At 41.4% G+C, this 22,278-nt stretch overlaps 1 protein-coding gene across 1 annotated transcript in view; it reads left to right on the plus strand.

Moving 5' to 3' along the window:
- Positions 1-533: 533 nt before the first annotated feature.
- tbck (TBC1 domain containing kinase) overlaps positions 534-22,278 on the plus strand; it is a 96,145-nt gene continuing 74,400 nt past the window's right edge. Inside the window, exons 1-15 of the mRNA XM_062995299.1 lie at positions 534-580; positions 2,130-2,370; positions 5,439-5,511; positions 8,869-8,983; positions 9,277-9,350; positions 12,092-12,233; positions 12,381-12,441; positions 12,799-12,860; positions 13,541-13,602; positions 14,729-14,877; positions 16,626-16,764; positions 17,465-17,564; positions 17,653-17,702; positions 20,780-20,909; positions 21,654-21,752. Coding sequence (XP_062851369.1) covers positions 2,178-2,370; positions 5,439-5,511; positions 8,869-8,983; positions 9,277-9,350; positions 12,092-12,233; positions 12,381-12,441; positions 12,799-12,860; positions 13,541-13,602; positions 14,729-14,877; positions 16,626-16,764; positions 17,465-17,564; positions 17,653-17,702; positions 20,780-20,909; positions 21,654-21,752 — 1,449 coding nt within the window. The 5' untranslated portion in view covers positions 534-580; positions 2,130-2,177. The remainder of the gene's footprint in view (positions 581-2,129; positions 2,371-5,438; positions 5,512-8,868; positions 8,984-9,276; positions 9,351-12,091; positions 12,234-12,380; positions 12,442-12,798; positions 12,861-13,540; positions 13,603-14,728; positions 14,878-16,625; positions 16,765-17,464; positions 17,565-17,652; positions 17,703-20,779; positions 20,910-21,653; positions 21,753-22,278) is intronic.

Here is a 22,278-nt window from a genome sequence, read left to right on the forward strand (position 1 = left end):
CCTTCCTGACACGACCCTCTCTATTTATCCGGGCTTGTGACCGGCACTACAATGCACTGGTTTATGCATCCTAGCGGCCGGGTACCAATAGGACAATCCAGTGTCTCCAATTAGCCCAGCTGCATGTTTTTGGACTGTGGGAGGAAACCGGAGCACCTGGAGGAAACCCACACAGACACAGGGAGAACATGCAAACTCCGCAGAGAAAGGACCCGGACCTCCCCACCTGGGGATCGAACCCAGGACCTTCTTGCTGTGAGGCGACAGTGCTACCCACCCCCCTAAAACATGACATTAAAAATCTTAATAAATAAATAAATACATAAAGAAAGAAAGAAAGAAAGAAAGAAAGAAAAAAAGAAAACATAGCGTAATGATCGCTATTCTCATAGTGCACTTGGTAGTGTGTAGGGATTAGGGCGGTATGTGCGATTTAGGACACAGCGCGAGTCTCTGCGTGATGACGCGGATCACGTGTTTGTTAGAGACTCCGGAAAAATAATGCGGTAATTTCAATAATAGAAGATTAAGGTGGAAAGTAGGTTTGTTATGGGACGACTGGTTTACTGATTCAAAAGCAGTAAGTTACTGGTATTATACTGGAATTAAGCTCATATTTTCTGCTAGTTTTGGTTGCAGAGGATGGGAGGATGTTCTTTCATCAACTGTAGCTGATTTAGTGAAGATCTGCTGAAATAAACACTCGATTTTTTATTTATTTCTCTAAATAATGCAATAATGCAGTGCAGTATTAAATGCTCTATATCTATATCGAATAGCTGTGGGTTCACATCAGATGAATTATTATAAACAAATCTTCTCCCTTCAACCACTATTACACCTGCAAATCAGTCAGCAATAACAATAATATAATATAATATAATATACTATAATATAATATAATATAATTAATATAATGTAATATAATATAATTAATATAATATAATATAATATAATCTAATGCTATAACACATGTTTCTTTGAGATTACTTCCTATGGCACTTTGGAATATAACTGGAAGGATTCACTTCCCTTCATCAATAAATCATATTAGTAAGATCTTTGGCAGTGCAGCCTCGCTCACGGTAGATTTTCCAATGCATCCCAAAGCTGTTTTAGTTCTAGGTTTCAGACAGGCCAGTCAGTTTATTCCACACCAAACCTCGAAAAAAGAAAGACAGAAGCTTATGTGCTTGCTTTTCCTTCCTTCCTTCCTACCTACCTACCTACCTACCCACCCACCCACCCACCCACCCACCTACCTACCCACCCACCCACCCACCCACCCACCTACCTACCTACCTACCTACCTACCTACCTACCTACCTACCTACCTACCTACCCACCCACCCACCTACCTACCTACCCACCCACCCACCCACCCACCCACCCACCCACCTACCTACCTACCCACCCACCTACCTACCTACCTACCTACCTACCCATTCTTTCTTGCATGGCAACATCTCATCCAAGCTTACTTTACTATGATGGCGGTATAGTCACTGACAATTCCCAGGCGGGGGCGCTCCGGGTCCTTTCTGTGTGGAGTTTGCATGTTCTCCCCGTGTCTGCGTGGGTTTCCTCCATGACCTCCTGTTTCCTCCTACAGCACAAAGACACACAAGTGAGGTGAATTGGAGATGCAAAATTGTCTGTGACTGTGTTTGATTACTGAACTTGAACTGATGAACCAATGCCACAAAGCACAAGAGGCTGTGTGAGTGTGTGAGTGTGTGAGTGTGTGTGTGTGTGTGTGTGTGTGTGTGTGAGTGTGTGAGTGTGTGAGTGAGTGTGTGAGTGAGTGTGTGAGTGAGTGTGAGAGATGTGTGTGATGTGTGTGTGTGTGTGTGTGTGTGTGTGAGAGAGATGTGTGTGATGTGTGTGTGTGTCATGTGATCCTGTGAGAGGACCCGTTTGTGGTACCCGGGGGTTTTGATTTGATCAGAGATGATATTTGGTCTGAAAGTTTGCAACCCAGAGCATTTCAGTGGGTGGAGCTTTGGGCTGTCAATCAGAAGATTGTTGGTTCTAATCCAGGCTCTGCTATGCAGCCACTGTGAGCAAGGCTTTTAACCCTGTTTGCTCCAGGGGCGCCGAACAACAACACTATTTCTCTCCTGTATCAGCAGGTTAAACTCACTGAGCTGGGTCCGGGAGGCTCCGTCTGAGCCAGCATGCAGCCCCTGAGAGACGCAGAGCTCGGAGCCTTCACGTTCTTCGCCTCTCCTCTCCCTCATGATGTTTGTGGCAGCAACGGACTTCCTCTAACCCCCAACTCCATCAAGATCCTGGGTCGCTTCCAGATCCTGAAGACCATCACCCACCCCAGACTGTGCCAGTACATTGACATTTCTCGAGGAAAACACGGTAAGCACAGCTTCAGTGTGGAACAGTGATCACAGACCAACCGTTCCAATAACATTCTCATGTACACATTACAGATACAGTGCTGTAAAACAAAAACGATTTGCTTCCTTTCTAATGGCCTGTTAGTGGATTTTTTTCCATTTCATTTTAATTTTTTACCATCGCAAAGAATGGTGGATTAACATAATGATACATAATGAACATGCAGACCATGAACACGTAACAATACCCCCATTTCATATGCGACCCCGGTTCACATTAAAACAAGAACACAATCTGTGCTACAGAAAAGTATTAAAAATAAAAAAACTTGAAAAGACGCAGCATCTCAAAGTGTGTCTTACTTGGTAAATTCATATAATATGAACTTTATGGGTCATTTAAATAAAAAATATATATGTTTTTAAACTCCACTTTTATGCAAGTTCATTTATTTACACTTGTAGATTCACTGGTGACTAGAACGTTTCAAGCTTACTGAATTATTACACAGAACTACCAGAAATTAAAAACACACAGTTTGACATGAATTGTAAACAAGCAAAGGTACACTGTATTGCCAACAGTATTCACTCACCCATCCAAATAATTGAATTCAGGTGTTCCAATCACTTCCATGGCCACTGGTGTATAAAACCAAGCACCTCGGCATGCAGACTGCTTCTACACACATTACTGAAAGAATGTATTGTAGAATTCCAGAGTGGTACCGTGATGCCACCTGTGCAACAAGTCCAGTCGTGAGATTTCCTCTCTACTAAATATTCCACAGTCGACTGTCAGTGCTATTATAACAAAGTGGAAGCGATTGGGAACGACAGCAACTCAGCCACAAAGTGTTAGGGCCACGTATAATGACAGAGCGGGTCAGCGGATGCTGAGGAACATAGTGCGCAGAGGTCACCAACTTTCTGCAGAGTCGATCACTACAGACCTCCAAACTTCATGTGGCCTTCAGATTAGCTCAGGAACAGTGTGTAGAGCTTCATGGAATGGGTTTCCATGGTCGAGCAGCTTCATCCAAGCCTTACATCACTGAGCGCAATGCAAAGCGTCGGATGCAGTGGTGTAAAGCACGCCGCCACTGGACTCTAGAGCAGTGGAGACGTGTTCTCTGCAGTGACGAATCACGCTTCTCAGTCTGCGTGTCCGTCCCGAGGGTTTGGCGGTTGCCAGGAGAACGGTACCTGTCTGACTGCATTGTACCGAGTGTAAAGTGTGGTGGAGGGGGGATTATGGTGTGGGGGTGTTTTTCAGGTGTCGGGCTCGGTCCCTTAGTTCCAGTGAAAGGAACTCTTAATGCTCCAGCATAAACTATGCGTCCCCACTATACGATAACAGCAAAAAACACATCTCCACCACACAAGGTAAATAAATTTTCTCCCCAGTAGTGCAGTAGAGCAATTTTAATATTTATTTACAGGTTTTACATGACATATTTACATATCTACTTGCATTGTTCATGTTACTGTTGATCATATGTTCATGTTTAGCACTTTTGTGGGCCTTAGTGCTGTGTTTTCAGATATATTTTTGCACCCCCTGGAAAAAAAACCTTTCTTTTTTGGACAATCACATTTAATGGACCAGTGCTCCCCCTTTTAGTCCGTTAAATCGAGGTTCCACTGTTGTCCAGGCTCTAATACAGCAAAGCAGTACTCTCCGTACAACACCAGCTAAAGCCACCTGTAAAAGTTCTCAAACGACTCCCCTATTGTGTGCATGTGCGTTTGGGACGAGCCCGAGAATCGCCTGCAGCAGAACATTAACAAGACAAAAGAGCAGGAGGTGGATTTCCGGCGCACCATTGATCTTCTTAAGTGAAGATTTATAGAGGGGCGGATGAAACGGTACCAAGAGGTCCACCTGAATACCACAATGGACTGGACGGACAACATCAGTGCACTAAACACAATCAGCCAACGTGCCCAGCCTGACATAAACAAGAGAGCCTATAAACAGCACACACACCGATCAGCCATAACATTAAAACCACCTCCTTGTTTCTACACTCACTGTCCATTTTATCAGCTCCACTTACCATATAGAAGCACTTTGTAGTTCTACAATTACTGACTGTAGTCCATCTGTTTCTCTGCATGCTTTCATACTGTTCTTCAATGGTCAGGACCACCACAGGACCACCACAGAGCAGGTATTGTGAATTTCCCCATTGTGGAATAAAGGATTATCTTATCTTATCTTATTATTTAGGTGGTGGATCATTCTCAGCACTGCAGTGACACTGACATGGTGCTGGTGTGTTAGTGTGTGTTGTGCTGGTATGAGTGGATCAGACACAGCAGCGCTGCTGGAGTTTTTAAATATCGTGTCCACTCACCGTCCACTCTATTAGACACTCCTACCTAGTCGGTCCACCTTGTAGATGTAAAGTCAGAGACGATCGCTCATCTATTGCTGCTGTTTGAGTTGGTCATCTTCTAGATCTTCATCAGTGGTCACAGGGCGCTGTTGGCTGGATGTTTTTGGTTGGTGGACTATTCTCAGTCCAGCAGTGACAGTGAGGTGTTTAAAAACTCCAGCAGCGCTGCTGTGTCTGATCCACTCATACCAGCACAACACACACTAACACACCACCACCATGTCAGTGTCACTGCAGTGCTGAGAATGATCCACCACCTAAATAATACCTGCTCTGTGGGGGTCCTGTGGGGGTCCTGACCATTGAAGAACAGCATGAAAGCATGCAGAAAAACAGATGGACTACAGTCAGTAATTGTAGAACTACAAAGTTCTTCTATATGGTAAGTGGAGCTGATAAAATGGACAGTGAGTGTAGAAACAAGTACGTGGTTTTAATGTTATGGCTGATCAGTGTACGACTGGCTGATGGCACTTGGGAATTGGGCAGTTGGGCAGCTGGGGAATTGAACCCTGGATCCCAGATATTAGCTTATATTGATAAAAACCTGTAACATTAATCTTATAAAAACGCTTGTATAACACAGTTCACTTCACTGCTCTCTGTTTTTAATTGCACGTTTATGTTGTACCAACTATTTTGTTGTGGACTAATGTTTCCTCATGAACGTGTGAACTGTTTACAGAACGGCTGGTGGTTGTAGCTGAACACTATGAGCGCAGCCTCATGGACCTCATCAAACAAGACAAACCCGTCAGGTACAATTTACAACATACAGAAATAAAGAAATGTGCTTCAGCTCCATCAGAGTATCATTTTTATAATATTTATCTTTTTAATGATGCCCTGATGTACAAAGTGAAAAGTTCTTATTCATGGCTGCAACCTAGAGATTGAGATGCTAAGTGTAGAGATAAAAATGTATATTAAAGAGCAACAGCTAATTAGCATCCTTGATGAAAACAATATAAAAATTCTAAGAGTAAATAATAACTCACCTCTTTCAGTACGCTAATAATAAAAATAATAACTGGGAAAAGTGATTTGTTAGAAAAACAGTTTTTATTTATTATAATTTATTTATAATTATTTATTTATTTTATTATTATTGTTTATAGATGATTATTTATTATTTATTTATTTTTATTATTATAAGTATTTATTTATTATTATTATTTATGTATTATTATTTGTTTATTATATTATTATTATTATTATTATTTGTTCATTATTTTATTTTTATTATAATTTTTTATTTATTATTATTTATTAATAATTCATTATTATTTATTATTGTTTATCATTAAAATTATTAATTTATTATTATTTTTTATTATTATTATTATTTATATTATTATTTATTTATTATTGTTTACTATTATTTGTATTTATTATTTATGATTATTATTTATTTTTTATTGTTTACTATTTTTATTATTTATTTATTTAATATTATTGTTTATTTAATTATTATTTATTATTATTATTATTTATTTATTTGTATCATTATTTATTATTATTATCTATTAATAATTATTTGTTTATTATTATTTATTATTGTTTATCATTATTATTTATTATTATTTATTAATAATTTTATTTATTATTATTATTTATTTATTAATGATATTATTATTTATTTATTTATTTAATATTATATATTTATTACTGTTTATTTATGTTATTTATTGATTATTATTTATTGATTATTATTTGTTTATTTTTTATTATTTTATTTTAATTTAATCAACCGCTTTATCCTGGTCAGGGTCACAGCAGGTTTGGGTTCACCGGGACACATTGGGCACAAATACCCTGGACAGGGCACCAATCCATCTCAGACATAGCCAGCCAGTGTATAACATTATAAAAATATATAATTTTTTTTAATTAACTGAGTCAGGGAAATTCACTTTTTTTCTTTTGTTACTGGGGGTGGGGGGGTGTTAATAACTGACTGTATTTATTGAAGCAAACACACAGATTTGTTATCTGACTTATTACTAAGGTGCAATCTTCCGCTGAAGTGTATTTGCACGTTTGTGAATGTTTTACACCCTCAGACCTTTACTGCAGTGATGTTATAATAGAGGCACAGAGCTGTGTTGTGTTCCTTCTTTGCCATCTACTGGTTAAACTGGTTCACAACATTTTGATTCCAGTAGTTTTTTTACACTGACTCCAAATATTTACACACAGACTTGGGCAAATGTTTGCACACCACTGATCAAATCCTGAACACCAAATATTTATCTTGGCTGGGGAATATATATATATATATATATACAGCCATTACATTAAAACCACCTCCTTGTTTCTACACACATTGTCCATTTTATTGGCTTATATACGTATATATACGTATATATATATATACAGTGTATCACAAAAGTGAGTACACCCCTCACATTTCTGCAAATATTTCATTATATCTTTTCATGGGACAACACTATAGACATGAAACTTGGATATAACTTAGAGTAGTCAGTGTACAACTTGTATAGCAGTGTAGATTTACTGTCTTCTGAAAATAACTCAACACACAGCCATTAATGTCTAAATGGCTGGCAACATAAGTGAGTACACCCCACAGTGAACATGTCCAAATTGTGCCCAAAGTGTCAATATTTTGTGTGACCACCATTATTATCCAGCACTGCCTTAACCCTCCTGGGCATGGAATTCACCAGAGCTGCACAGGTTGCTACTGGAATCCTCTTCCACTCCTCCATGATGACATCACGGAGCTGGTGGATGTTAGACACCTTGAACTCCTCCACCTTCCACTTGAGGATGCACCACAGGTGCTCAATTGGGTTTAGTCCATCACCTTTACCTTCAGCTTCCTCAGCAAGGCAGTTGTCATCTTGGAGGTTGTGTTTGGGGTCGTTATCCTGTTGGAAAACTGCCATGAGGCCCAGTTTTCGAAGGGAGAGGATCATGCTCTGTTTCAGAATGTCACAGTACATGTTGGAATTCATGTTTCCCTCAATGAACTGCAGCTCCCCAGTGCCGGCAACACTCATGCAGCCCAAGACCATGATGCTACCACCACCATGCTTGACTGTAGGCAAGATACAGTTGTCTTGGTACTTCTCACCAGGGCGCCGCCACACATGCTGGACACCATCTGAGCCAAACAAGTTTATCTTGGTCTCGTCAGACCACAGGGCATTCCAGTAATCCATGTTCTTGGACTGCTTGTCTTCAGCAAACTGTTTGCGGGCTTTCTTGTGCGTCAGCTTCCTTCTGGGATGACGACCATGCAGACCGAGTTGATGCAGTGTGCGGCGTATGGTCTGAGCACTGACAGGCTGACCTCCCACGTCTTCAACCTCTGCAGCAATGCTGGCAGCACTCATGTGTCTATTTTTTAAAGCCAACCTCTGGATATGACGCCGAACACGTGGACTCAACTTCTTTGGTCGACCCTGGCGAAGCCTGTTCCGAGTGGAACCTGTCCTGGAAAACCGCTGTATGACCTTGGCCACCATGCTGTAGCTCAGTTTCAGGGTGTTAGCAATCTTCTTATAGCCCAGGCCATCTTTGTGGAGAGCAACAATTCTATTTCTCACATCCTCAGAGAGTTCTTTGCCATGAGGTGCCATGTTGAATATCCAGTGGCCAGCATGAGAGAATTGTACCCAAAACACCAAATTTAACAGCCCTGCTCCCCATTTACACCTGGGACCTTGACACATGACACCAGGGAGGGACAACGACACATTTGGGCACAATTTGGACATGTTCACTGTGGGGTGTACTCACTTATGTTGCCAGCCATTTAGACATTAATGGCTGTGTGTTGAGTTATTTTCAGAAGACAGTAAATCTACACTGCTATACAAGCTGTACACTGACTACTCTAAGTTATATCCAAGTTTCATGTCTATAGTGTTGTCCCATGAAAAGATATAATGAAATATTTGCAGAAATGTGAGGGGTGTACTCACTTTTGTGATACACTGTATATACTGTATATGTAATGGCTGTATATATATATACCTCCTTGTTTCTACACACATTGTCCATTTTATTGGCTTCACTTACCATATAGAAGCACTTACTGACGTGTGTGTGTGTGTGTGTGTGTGTGTGTGTGTGTGTGTATGTAGTTCAGAGAAGGTGCTGCAGATTGCATATGAGGTGTTGGAAGGACTGGAGTTTATTAACAGACATGGACTGGTACATCGAGCTCTCAGTCCTGCTAATGTGCGGCTGGACTGTAAGGTACTGAACACACACCTTAACGGGTAACATTTAAACATGACGTTAAAATCCTAATTAATAAATAAACAACCTTAAATCTAGAGCTAGATGGGATAGATTTTGGGAATAACCTTGAGCTCATCCTTTAAATCTGGGAGAGCTCTAAATTGTTGTAGCCTTTGAAGACGGGCCTGATTTTCACAATGAAGAACATGCTCATCATGCATTAGATTGCAAACCCAGATGTTTTTTGCTCTGCGCTTGTGTGTTGTTGTTGTTTTTCTGCATCTTCTCTTTCTTCTCTTTGTAAACAGGACAAGGTTAAACTAGCCAAGTTTGGTCTCTATTACATGACAGACCATGGAGCAGATGTGGACTTCCCTATCGGGTGAGTAATCCGGCTTTTCCTTTCTGTCCTCGTAATGCTTTCCTCAGAAGTCAAACCGGGCCACGTTTGGCTTTAAAGATGCGTAGGTCTTGTTTAGATCTCTGTTCTGTGTAAAAGCTCGAGGGAAGCTTTAAACTCTGTATGTATGACGGCTCTGCTCTGTCCAGTCAGTATATCATGAAAGAGATCAGTAGTGTTGTGTGATGCTTTCATAATAACACGTGTCTCGCCGCGGCCCGTCTTCATTCAGATCAGAACCAGCATTCGGATATCAAAGCCTCCCTCCTCGGGGCCGCTCATAAACCCCCGGAAGCTGGGCCCCCCTCTTTTTCGGGGGTTTGCTGTTTAATATCCGGCGTGAGATGATCTTTTATTATGGAGGTAGATAAACCGTATACTTCTGGATGACTGTACCATGCTCAATAACATCTGTACGAAGATTTTTAATAAACTTATCTGACCTTGCTGCTTCAGTGGAGATTCCTGGTTCCTGATTTATGAACAATATGAGCTGGTTTACATTGAAGCCATTTAGCAGATGCCTGTATCCAAAGCGACTCACAATTACGAATTAATACGGTTCAAACGATTGAGGGTTAAAGGACTTGAACAGACATCCTTCTGATTACTAGTCCAGTTCCTTAACTGCTTGTCTTGTGGTATTTTCAGCCTGGGATTCTTTTATCTACATAATCAGGTTGTTTAACACACAGCAGTATTTACAATGAGCATCAAAGGAGCATCATTCATTCATTGTATGTCTTACCACCTTTTCATCCTGGTCAGGGTCGCGGTGGGTCTGATTAATTGGGTGAAAGGCAGGAAACACCTTAGACAGGTCACCAGTCCATCAAAGGGGAAGACACTCACACTCACGTTTTGAGCAATTTCAGTAGCTCCACTTAGACTGACTGCATGTTACTGGACTTGTGGGAGTCCAAAAGTCCCCCGCCTGGCTGGGGAATCGAACCCAGGCCCTTCCTGCTGTGATGTGAAAGCGATACATACGACACATTCATGCCAACCTACCATAAAGTGGACCAATAATTTAATTAACAATGTGGATTTCTTCCAATTTTACTCACTCTTACTCACTAACCGCTTATCCAGTCAGGGTCGCGAGGGGGTGCTGGAGCCTATCCCAGCTTTTCAATGGGCGCAAGGCACACAGTAACCCCACTGGACGGGGCGCCAGTCCATCGCAGGGCAGACACACACACACACACACACCCATTCACCCACAGGGCAATTCAGTGTCTCCAATTAGCCCAGCTGCATGTTTTTGGACTGTGGGAGGAGACCGGAGCTCCCGGAGGAAACCCACACAGACACAGGGGAACATGCAAACTCCGCACAGAAAGGACCCGGACCGCCCCACCTGGGGATCGAACCCAGGACCTTCTTGCTGTGAGGCGACAGTGCTACCCACTGAGCCACTGAGCCTTCTTCCCATTTTAGTAATTTCCATTTCCCATTTCTTACACGGCAATGAACAGAAACCCTGTTCGTCCTTCCCTCCCTCAGACATGGCAGATCGTGTCTGTTAGACGTCCAGCCAGGCCAGTTGCCCCACTAAGACTCAGACTTGAGTTTTGAGTATTTTAACTTAAACTTTAATTAAATTAAATTCAACTTAATTTTTGAATTTGTGAATTGATGCAGCCAGATTGTAAAACATGATTTTGAATTTAATTGGTTCTATTTACATTATACAACCTCAAATCAGAAAAAGTTGGGACAGCATGGAAAATGTAAATAATAAAATGCTGATTCATCTGACCACAATACAGGTTTTCACTGTGTGATGGTCCATCCTAGATGCCTCAGAGCCCAGAGAAGTCGACGCCACTTCTTTATCAGCTGTTGTTGAATGGCGGTTCTTGATGCAGTGGCGTCTGAGAGAACGAAGATCACGGGCGTTCAGCTGAAGCTTGTGTCCTTGGCCTTTACGCACTGAAATTCCTCCCGATTCCTTGAATGGTTTAATGATATTCTGCACTGTAGAGGAGAAATATGCAAATTCCTTCCAATCTTTCTTTGAGGTTCATTGTTTTAAACATTTCAATCATTTTCTTACACATTTGTTGACAAACTGGATCCTCTGATCATCTTTACTCATCAAAGACTCAGCCCCATGATTACAATCACCTGTTCACATCACCTGTTAAAAATCGCATCATTATTTAGTTTTTTTCACCTCATTACTAGCCCTAAATTTCCCCGTCCCTACTTTTTATGGAATGTGTTGCAGGCCTGAAATGCAGGAATGGATGTTTATTAATAAATAAAATAAAGTTGAGCAGATAAAACATGAAATATCTCAGGTTCATCCTGTCTGACATCAAATAAAAGTCAAAGTAAATGTAAGGAACTCTGTGTTTTTATTATATTTGCATTTTCCATACTGTCCCAACTTTTTCTGATTTAGGGTTGTATATTTTTTACAGTAATAAATAAAATAAATGTATTACTTTTAATATTATCAAATATACTATTTAATGTGGATATTTCTGAGTCATGAAAAGACTGGAATAAGTAATTTAACTATTTTTTATTGAAATCTGCTCATTGTTGATGGATCAGTGGTAGCTTAGTGCTGAAGGTACTGGAGTAGTAATGAAAAGGCTGTATTCAGTCATAATTGTAAATCTCTTTGGATAAAAATGTAAATGTAAGATGTGGTAAGCAGTAAACTGTACAATAAGAAGTTAAAAAAATCTTTCTCTTGTTCATATCTGCAGGTATCCATCATATCTAGCGCCGGAGGTGATAGCGCAGGGCGTTTTCCACTCCTCTGACCCCTCACATGGAGACGCCCCTTTAGTCTCCGGCCCAAAGAGTGACGTGTGGTCTCTGGGGATGCTGCTGTTTGAGCTCTGCGCTGTATGCACTCTTATTTTTACGTTAATAACCTTCACAACTCCAGCCATGGCTGTTAATAAATTGTTCCACATTTGTGTGTACACCGCTGTCATAAATGTGCTGCGATTTTAGTGATTCTGTTTAAATGTTTTGTTCTTTTTTCGTCAGGGGAGGCAGGTTTTACAGAACATCGATATCAGTGAAAGATTGAAGTTTATCCTTACATTAGGTGAGATGACATTCAGTATTACAATCCTGCTAGTGAAAATAAAATAAAAACAAGGGGTGGGTATTTAGTAGCAAGGGAACATTTTAGGGCTTAAACTTGATGTGATTGAAGTAAGAAAAGTGGGATATTCCACTAGCACACCAGTGCTGGGGTTCTCACCTCTCCAAGTTTGAATCTCAGCTCTGCTACCGGTCGGCTGGGCGCTCCCTAGCAGGCACAATTGGCAGTGCCTGCATCAGACAAAATTGGCCACTAGTCTGCTGGGTGGGTAAAAAGGTTTAACTAATAAGTGGGTGTGGTCTTTGAGCTCTTGGTATCAGTTTTATAATAATGAATCAGCTCTGATTCTCTGTGCAGGCTGTATGGATGATATAGTGACTGTACTCGCTGAAGAACATGGATGTCTGGATGTCATTAAGGTAAAATCTGTACTAAAATAAAACCTTTTTTTACCTGTTTTAGATGTTAAACATTTTTATCTTTTCCCCTGGGGTTGCTCAGGTGGCGCAGCGGTAAAAACACGCGCTGGAACCAGAGCTGGGATCTGGAATACATCGTATCGAATCTCAGCTCTGCCTGACGGCTGAGGCTGAGCGGCCACATGAACAGCGATTGGCCTGTTGTTCAGATATGGGCGGGACTAAGCCGGATAGAGTCTCTCTCCCATGACTGGTGCGATTACGACCTCTGCTGGCTGATTGATGGCCACACCTGCACAGAGATGAGAAAAGAGTGCTCTCGGGGTGTGTCTCTCCGTACACAACGCTGAGCTGCACTGCACTCGTCAAAGTGTAGGTGACAAGATGCATACGGCTGCTGCCCAAGTGTCGGAGGGGGCGTGGGTTAGCTTCGTTCTCCTCAATCAGAGCGGGGATCGGGATTGGTGGAGAGGAAGCATGATGCAATCGGGCATTTGGACGCACTAAAAAGGGGAGAAAATGCATAAAGAAAAAAAATATATATATAAAACCATATTTTTTTCTTTCATTTTCATCAAACATTTAATCGAAATCTTTTTTTCTACATGGAATATGTGAGTCTGTGGGTTGTGTTTAGGATATTGGACTGTTACTAATGTTCTGGTCCATGTGTGTCGTAGGAGCTTCCTGCTGACGTGCTGCTGTTATTAAGGAAGTGTCTGACTTTTCTGCCTTCAAAAAGGTAATCTGGCTTAAATTTCCTTTCCTTTTGTTACTAAAGCTCTTCAGTACTACAGTTAGCATGTGAAGCTCTTTCAGTTCTGTGATTAGTGTGCTGTGTGAGGAGTTTATGATTCAGCTTGTTTTTAGAATAAAATGGTCGAGATCTACCTACCAAAGACAAAAAGGACCGTTCAGACTATTATCAGTGAAAGATGCAAAAAAAATGGGGGTGCACCAGTGCCCACAGAATGGTGACTTGTATATGTATGACGGTACCACTGACTTGGGTGCGTTTACTGGGATTTTAGAGACTTGTGCTGCCATCAAGGGAAGTCCATGATTATTTCAGCAGGACGATGCCAGGCCTCATTCTGCATGGCTGTGTAGATACAGAGTGTGTGTGGTTGACTGGCCTGCCTGCATCCCAGATCTGTCTGTTGTTGAGAATGTATGGTGCATTTATAAAAAGAAGAATCAGACGACGGCGACCACAGACTGTTGAGCAGAAGAAGTATTGTATCACAGGAGAATAGAGAATATTTATTTATTTATTTTATTAGGAATTTAACGTCATGTTAAGGTATGACAGGTATTTACTCATTACACAAGATTCATCAGTTTAAGTTTAATACCAAACACAGTCATGGACAATTTTGTATCTCCAATTCACCTCACTTGCACGTCTTAGGACTGTGGGATGAAACTAGAGCTCCAGGAGAAAGCTCCGGTTTCCTCCCACAGTACAAAGACGTACAGGTGAGGTAAACTGGAGATACAAAATGAAAGTTAAAATCCTAATAAATAAACATGCACACACACACACACACACACACACACCTACATCTAGATGGCGTTGTTGTCAATTTTATATCCCTTTCCTGCCAAGTTTATTTTTTGATATTTTTGTGTCTTGTGTTTCTCTGTATTAAACATAGAAGTTTCACTAAACACTTTATTCCAGCAGATATTTTCCTGCCATATTTAATATTCAGAAGTTCTGATAATGTTGATCACGACTGTATTAGTAAATAATTGTACAGTCCAGATTGAGGATCGTGATGTGCACACAGCTCAGACCGGAGTGAGTTACTGTATGAAGTTGTAAAATTGCTTGACGTTTACCGTGGGGTGTGTTTGTGTATCAGAGCCACTCCAGCGGATCTCCTCGAGGATGCCCTGTTTGATGGAGTTTCCTCTCTCTACACGCCGTATCAGAGTCCAGTAAATCTCTTCTCTTCCTCACTGCGCTGTGCCCACCTCGACCTGCCCGAGGACATCAACGAGCTCTGTAAAGGTGTGGCGTCATTACTCCACCAGTAATCAGATCTCATTTTTCTTCTCATGTAGACCAGGTTTTTTGTGCTGTTTTTATACTAGCTGCGTAGTGTCCATATTGGCAGTTGTAGTCTAGCGGTTAAGGTACTGGACTAGTAATCAAAAGTCAGTATTGAAAGTCGCTTTTGGAAAATGTAAAATGTAAATGTGTGGGCTGTAGTAGCCCAAATAAAAAGAGGGTGATGGTTTGATAACAGTATAATTTCCACATCTGGACAATAGGGATTGGTCAGGATTCTCACAGCTCCTGACGTGAGTCATAATCAGGACTTTTGACTTAATACAGAGACTGAAATTAGGTCAGCACCTAGGTCAAGTACACAAAGGTCAGGTCCAAAGTCCCTCAGCTGTTGTTTTCAAGTTGTTTTCAAATTAAATCCTGATATGCGTGTCAAGTAGGGATGTAAATGTAGATTCATTTTACATCTCAATCGATTTGAGTCATCCTCCACATCTTCACCTGCCGTCGCCATTTTACTAAAACAGTGTAGTGACAGGGTTGCCAGGTCAGGCATAAATCACCACCCCGCAACCTTTAGATTTTCACCCATTTTGAATTAAGCTCAATTTGGCTGGAAAATTCCGAACCTGGCAACTCTGTGTAGTGAGGTGAATAGCGCCAATGCACTCTGCAGTTTAAAGTGAATATCAATTCATCTTACATCTCAATCGACTTGACCTCCAACTCTCTCTGCAGAACAGACGGCCCCTGTTGGCCGCTCAGCCAAATCCCCTTCTTCACCCAGGTTCATTTATTTTTCCTCTTTGATTTTACGCTGCACATCAGCGCACAAACAACTTTGATCTCTCGCTTCTTGTTGACATGCATTTTTGGACGTAGTATCATCAAACCCCTTGTCACTTCTCGCGTGTGTTTTTGTGACAAAACGTAGTTTGGGAGACCAGACAGACTCTGTGAATCCTCCTGGTGATAGATGGTGTAGTGTGTGACCCCCTATCACCGATCCAGATCACTGTTCAGTTCACACTACACAACTTGATCTCTTGTGATCTGGAGTTATTAAAAGTCATGTAGTTTGAACTTAGCATTACAGTGTGGTCTGAGTGACCCTGTATTGGCCTGTAATTACTACTGACCAGTGTGCAGCCAGGTGTAAACAGACCTACTGCTAAGCAAACCCAAGTCCAAACCTTTAATATTGTGACACAATTTAGACCATCACTGATTTAAGGACCTATACAGTAATCCCTCCTCGATCGCAGGGGTTGCGTTCCAGAACGCAAAGGTGAAAATCCGCGAAGTAAAAACCATGCGTTTATATGGTTATTTTTATATATTTTAAGCCCTTATAAACCCTCCCACACTCTTATAAACATTTCCCGCACAGTTATACAGCATAAAGCGGAATCTAATGCTTCTCTCCTTCGCTGAGCCAATCAGCACCCAGGATACTTAACCGCGTGCTCTGATTGGGTAGCTTCTCAGCCATCCGTCAATAGCGTCCCGTGTATGAAATCAACTGGGCAAACCAACTGAGGAAGCATGTATCAGAAATAAAAAGACAGAAATCCGCGAACCAGCGAAAAATCCGCGATTTATATTTAGACATGCTTGCATATAAAATCCGCGATAGAGTGAAGCCGCGAAAGTCGAAGCGCGATATAGCGAGGGATTACTGTATGCTAAAAATCTGTATTTTGTTAACTTGTATTTGTGAAACCTCCTTCATGCTGTGTTGTGTGTAGTGGAGGAGGAGGACTACCTGTCGGAGAGATCTGTGGACGAGGTTTATTACCTGTGGTGTCTGGCGGGTGGAGACCTGGAGAAGGAACTGACCAACAAAGGGATCATCCAGTCCAAACCTCCAATCTGCACCTTGCCCAAGTACGCACACACACACACACACACACACTGGGCCAGTGGTAGCCTAGTGCAGCGTTTTAAGGGTCGCGAGCCAAAAAAATAGGTCTGAGAGAAAAAAATAATAATAATTAAACGGATTGAAAACACTGACCTAGTGGGTAGAACTGGCGTGCTAGCAGGTTGTGCCACCTCAGCCCGTTGCATTGAATGGCCTGAGGCTAACTGTATTAGCCTAGTAAGCTAAATCTGCAGGGATGTAATCGTCTTAATTGCTGTATAAGTAGAACGTCTAAATAATCTGCCTTATGAGTTTGATTTTTTTCTTTTCTTTATTAGAATCCTCTCTACTGTGGCAGCTGCCCATGCAGGTAGTAGGCAGCAAGGCAGCTCACTAGGTTTTCAGACCGACCCACTGTGTGTGTGCTGTGTACCACCCACTTGACATGAGTTTGAGCTCTGCCTTCGCCATGTCCTTAAAGGTTTCACCTGAGTATTTTAAGTAAATATTAAGTAAATATGCCACGAGTTTATTGGCTGCTTTAATTGTCCCATATTTTTGGGTTAGTGTGTGAAGGTCTGTGATGTAGTGGCTCCCTGTCACTGCACAGTCTTGCTGGGTGCCACTTGACCCACCACAACAGTGACCAGGATAAGCTTTTTTATCTGTGATTGAGGTATAATATGTGTATGTTCTGTGCTGAAATATTGGACCTGTTTTCAGTTTTATTTTAGAAGATGGAGAAACTTTTGGGCAGGGTAGGGACCGAAGTTTCCTCCTGGATGACACCACGGTGACGCTCTCTCTGTGTCAGCTCAAAAATGTAAGTACATCATTTTAAATGTATTCCTCTCGAAAACTGAATATAGAATGAAGTGAACTTACCGCCGCTGTACTGATGTCTGTCTCAGAGGTTGAAGGACGTGTCTGGAGAGGCGTTCTACCCATTACTGGAGGACGAGTAAGATCCACATGTTCTACTACTTCTGTATTTAGTAATCCCTAGATCAGGGTTTTTCAAACTTTCTTTCCAAGTGACCCACAATTTGTCCACCGCGACCCAGACAACACAAACAACGCATCAAAACAAAACACAGAACGAAATATACTTCATTCAAGAAAATGGTGGCAATCTGGTCCCACTGTGGTTTACAAGATGTAACGTAAAGTCTCCACATGGGGGCGTACGTGGACAAGTTCATTTCGTGTTTGTGCCTGTTAAAATTTGTTTACTTAATTATTAAAATTTTTCTCTGCGACCCATTTTTTTGGCTTGCGACCCACCCAAGGGTCACGACCCAGGGTTTGAAAAACACTGGTTTAGATGATATTAGTACATCTTATGAGGAACTGAGTTCCATCCCTCAAGTACAATTTCTTAGATCTGGGATTTTGGTGGCCCTGTACTTTACCGAGACACTTTGTTCATTTAGATTCAGGTACGTGAGTAAACAGACAGTTGGACGTCCACATGTAATAGAAAATCACATTACAGTAGACCCTTGAGGTACGAACGGTTTACCATACGAACATTTCGGGTTACGAACGATCTTTTTCAACTTAAAGTACAAACAAATTTCGGATTACGAACCGAAATTCGCGAAACACGTGACGTCACGAACACGTTGACTCTGACCGTCTCTCTCTCTCTCTCTCTCTCTCTCTCTATATATATATATATATATACAGTGTATCACAAAAGTGAGTACACCCCTCACATTTCTGCAAATATTTTATTATATCTTTTCATGGGACAACACTATAGAAATAAAACTTGGATATAACTTAGAGTAGTCAGTGTACAACTTGTATAGCAGTGTAGATTTACTGTCTTCTGAAAATAACTCAACACACAGCCATTAATGTCTAAATGGCTGGCAACATAAGTGAGTACACCCCACAGTGAACATGTCCAAATTGTGCCCAAAGTGTCAATATTTTGTGTGACCACCATTATTATCCAGCACTGCCTTAACCCTCCTGGGCATGGAATTCACCAGAGCTGCACAGGTTGCTACTGGAATCCTCTTCCACTCCTCCATGAAGACATCAAGGAGCTGGTGGATGTTAGACACCTTGAACTCCACCACCTTCCACTTGAGGATGCGCCACAAGTGCTCAATTGGGTTTAGTCCATCAACTTTACCTTCAGCTTCCTCAGCAAGGCAGTTGTCATCTTGGAGGTTGTGTTTGGGGTCGTTATCCTGTTGGAAAACTGCCATGAGGCCCAGTTTTCGAAGGGAGGGGATCATGCTCTGTTTCAGAATGTCACAGTACATGTTGGAATTCATGTTTCCCTCAATGAACTGCAGCTCCCCAGTGCCGGCAACACTCATGCAGCCCAAGACCATGATGCTACCACCACCATGCTTGACTGTAGGCAAGATACAGTTGTCTTGGTACTTCTCACCAGGGCGCCGCCACACATGCTGGACACCATCTGAGCCAAACAAGTTTATCTTGGTCTCGTCAGACCACAGGGCATTCCAGTAATCCATGTTCTTGGACTGCTTGTCTTCAGCAAACTGTTTGCGGGCTTTCTTGTGCGTCAGCTTCCTTCTGGGATGACGACCATGCAGACCGAGTTGATGCAGTGTGCGGCGTATGGTCTGAGCACTGACAGGCTGACCTCCCACGTCTTCAACCTCTGCAGCAATGCTGGCAGCACTCATGTGTCTATTTTTTAAAGCCAACCTCTGGATATGACGCCGAACACGTGGACTCAACTTCTTTGGTCGACCCTGGCGAAGCCTGTTCCGAGTGGAAACTGTCCTGGAAAACCGCTGTATGACCTTGGCCACCATGCTGTAGCTCAGTTTCAGGGTGTTAGCAATCTTCTTATAGCCCAGGCCATCTTTGTGGAGAGCAACAATTCTATTTCTCACATCCTCAGAGAGTTCTTTGCCATGAGGTGCCATGTTGAATATCCAGTGGCCAGTATGAGAGAATTGTACCCAAAACACCAAATTTAACAGCCCTGCTTCCCATTTACACCTGAGACCTTGACACATGACACCAGGGAGGGACAATGACACATTTGGGCACAATTTGGACATGTTCACTGTGGGGTGTACTCAATTATGTTGCCAGCTATTTAGACATTAATGGCTGTGTGTTGAGTTATTTTCAGAAGACAGTAAATCTACACTGCTATACAAGTTGTACACTGACTACTCTAAGTTATATCCAAGTTTAATTTCTATAGTGTTGTCCCATGAAAAGATATAATGAAATATTTGCAGAAATGTGAGGGGTGTACTCACTTTTGTGATACACTGTATATATATACAGTGAGCGAACATTTGGACAGCGGACGGTGTTTTTCTGGTGTTTTCTTTATATTTTGTAAAATTCTGTATTAAAATGGCCTCAAAGAAGGTGCAGAGGAAGCGCAGTGATGAGAAAACGAACAAATCTATTACTATTTGTTGTTGTATAATTACTCCTGCCAGTAGGTGTCACTGTGTATCAGACAGAGGGGGGCAGTGAGTGAGAGAGAAGAAGGAATTCGGCTCAGTAAAGTTTTCTTTCTTTTGTGCAATTACACCTACAAAATACAACATTACTGAAATAAAGAAGGAAATAATAGAGAAATATGAGAGTTATTGTTGTTTCTGGTAGATACATTTTATATAAAAGAAGGAAATGTATTATGGTGTATAGTACAGCACACGTACTGTACTGAAATGTGATGTGTGTTTATGTACAGTACTACTGTGTATTGTTGTTTATTATTGTTTATTACAGGAATGTTTATTCTATAGTTTAAGATTTATGGGAAAATATACTTGTATTTATAACTAAAAAGATAATTTAAGACATTAGAGAGGTGAGGGGTAAGGGGGGGGTTTGGGAGGTCTGGCACGGATTAATTCTATTTACATTATTTGTTATGGGAAAAATAGAACAGCACTTCGAAACCAATTAAATTTGTAAGTCAAGGGTCCACTGTATTATGAATATTAGTTAATTAATTATTGCATTTCTTTATTTATTCATTAATTACTGTATTCATTAATTCATTCATTTATCTCGTAGTCAGACCAGCCTGCCCCAGTCGATCAGCAGTAACGAGCTCTCGGTGGCTGCCAACCTTCCTCTCATTATCCGCGAGAGAGACACCGAGTACCAGCTTACACGCATCGTCCTGTTCGACCGCCTCCTCAAGGTACACACACACAATTTAAATATGAGCCAGAACATTAGAACCAGCCGCCTAACATGCTGTCAAAAAGCACTGACCAGCTGAGACATGGACACCAGAACATTACCAGCAGGTCCTTTAACTTCTGCACATTGCAAGATGGAACGATGTACACATGTCCAGTCCACATGATCTTGGAGGAAGCAGGATTTGTCTGACCAGTCGACCTTCTTGCACTTCATTTTTAGCTCCGAGGCCTGTGTGCCCATCGTAGGTGCTTTCAAAATTGGACATGGGTTGGCATGGACACTTTGAATGGCCTGCAGCTACACAGTATCATACACAGAAGGATTTGATTTAATGTGGAAGGCAGCACAGACGCAGTGGGTAGCACTGTCACCTCACAGCTAGAAGGTCCTGGGTTTGATTCCCAGGTGGAGCGGTCCGGGTCCTTTCTGTGTAGAGTTTGCATGTTCTCCTGTCTGTGTGGGTTTCCTCCAGGAGCTCCGGTTTCCTTCCACAGTCCAAACACGTGCAAAGAGGTGAATTGGAGACACAAAATCGTCCATGACTTTGTTTGACATTAAAACTTGTGAACTGATGCATCTTGTGTAACCAGTAACTACCTGTCTTGTCATACATGTAACCAAAGTGTGTAAAATATGATGTTAAAATCCTAATAAATAAAATAAATAATAATAATAATTCAGTTTGATTTGGTTCTGTGATTTATAACTGATCTGTCTGTGATAACTGTCTGTCGTTCAGGCTTATCCATACAAAAAAAACCTGGTGTGGAAGGAAGCCAGGATTGATGTTCCTCCTCTCGTGCGGGGTCTGGCCTGGGCTGCGTTACTCGGAGTGGAGGTAAGGATGCGATTTTAAAATCAGCGCAAACAACACAAATGTTTAGACACTCCACTGATGCGAGCGAGCGAGTGAGAGAACATTTCTGTAATAGTAACTAAATGAGTGAGTGAATGAGTGGTTTATTGAATGACTGAATAAATGAATTATTGTAGTAGTAATGAGTATACATGAGTAGTAACTGAATAATTGGGTGAGTGAATTATTATGAGTGGGTGAGTGAATGGTTGATTAATTAAATGAATTAGTTATTGTAGTAACTGAATCATTATTATATGAGTGAGTTGAGTGAATGAGTAAGTAGTTAAATGAGTAATTGAATGCATGAATTATTGTAGTAGTTACTGAATGAGTGAGGGGAGTGAATTATTATATGAGTGAGTAAATGGTTGAGTGAATAAATGAGTGTCAGGTGAATGAATGATTGAGCATGTGAATGAGTAAATAAGTAAGTGAATAAATGAATGAGCAAGTGAATAAGCGAGTGAATGAGCGAGTGAATGAATGAGTGTCGACTGAATGAATG

The sequence above is a fragment of the Trichomycterus rosablanca genome, chromosome 5, assembly GCF_030014385.1.
Source record: "Trichomycterus rosablanca isolate fTriRos1 chromosome 5, fTriRos1.hap1, whole genome shotgun sequence".
In the NCBI taxonomy this organism is placed as follows: Eukaryota; Metazoa; Chordata; class Actinopteri; order Siluriformes; family Trichomycteridae; genus Trichomycterus; species Trichomycterus rosablanca.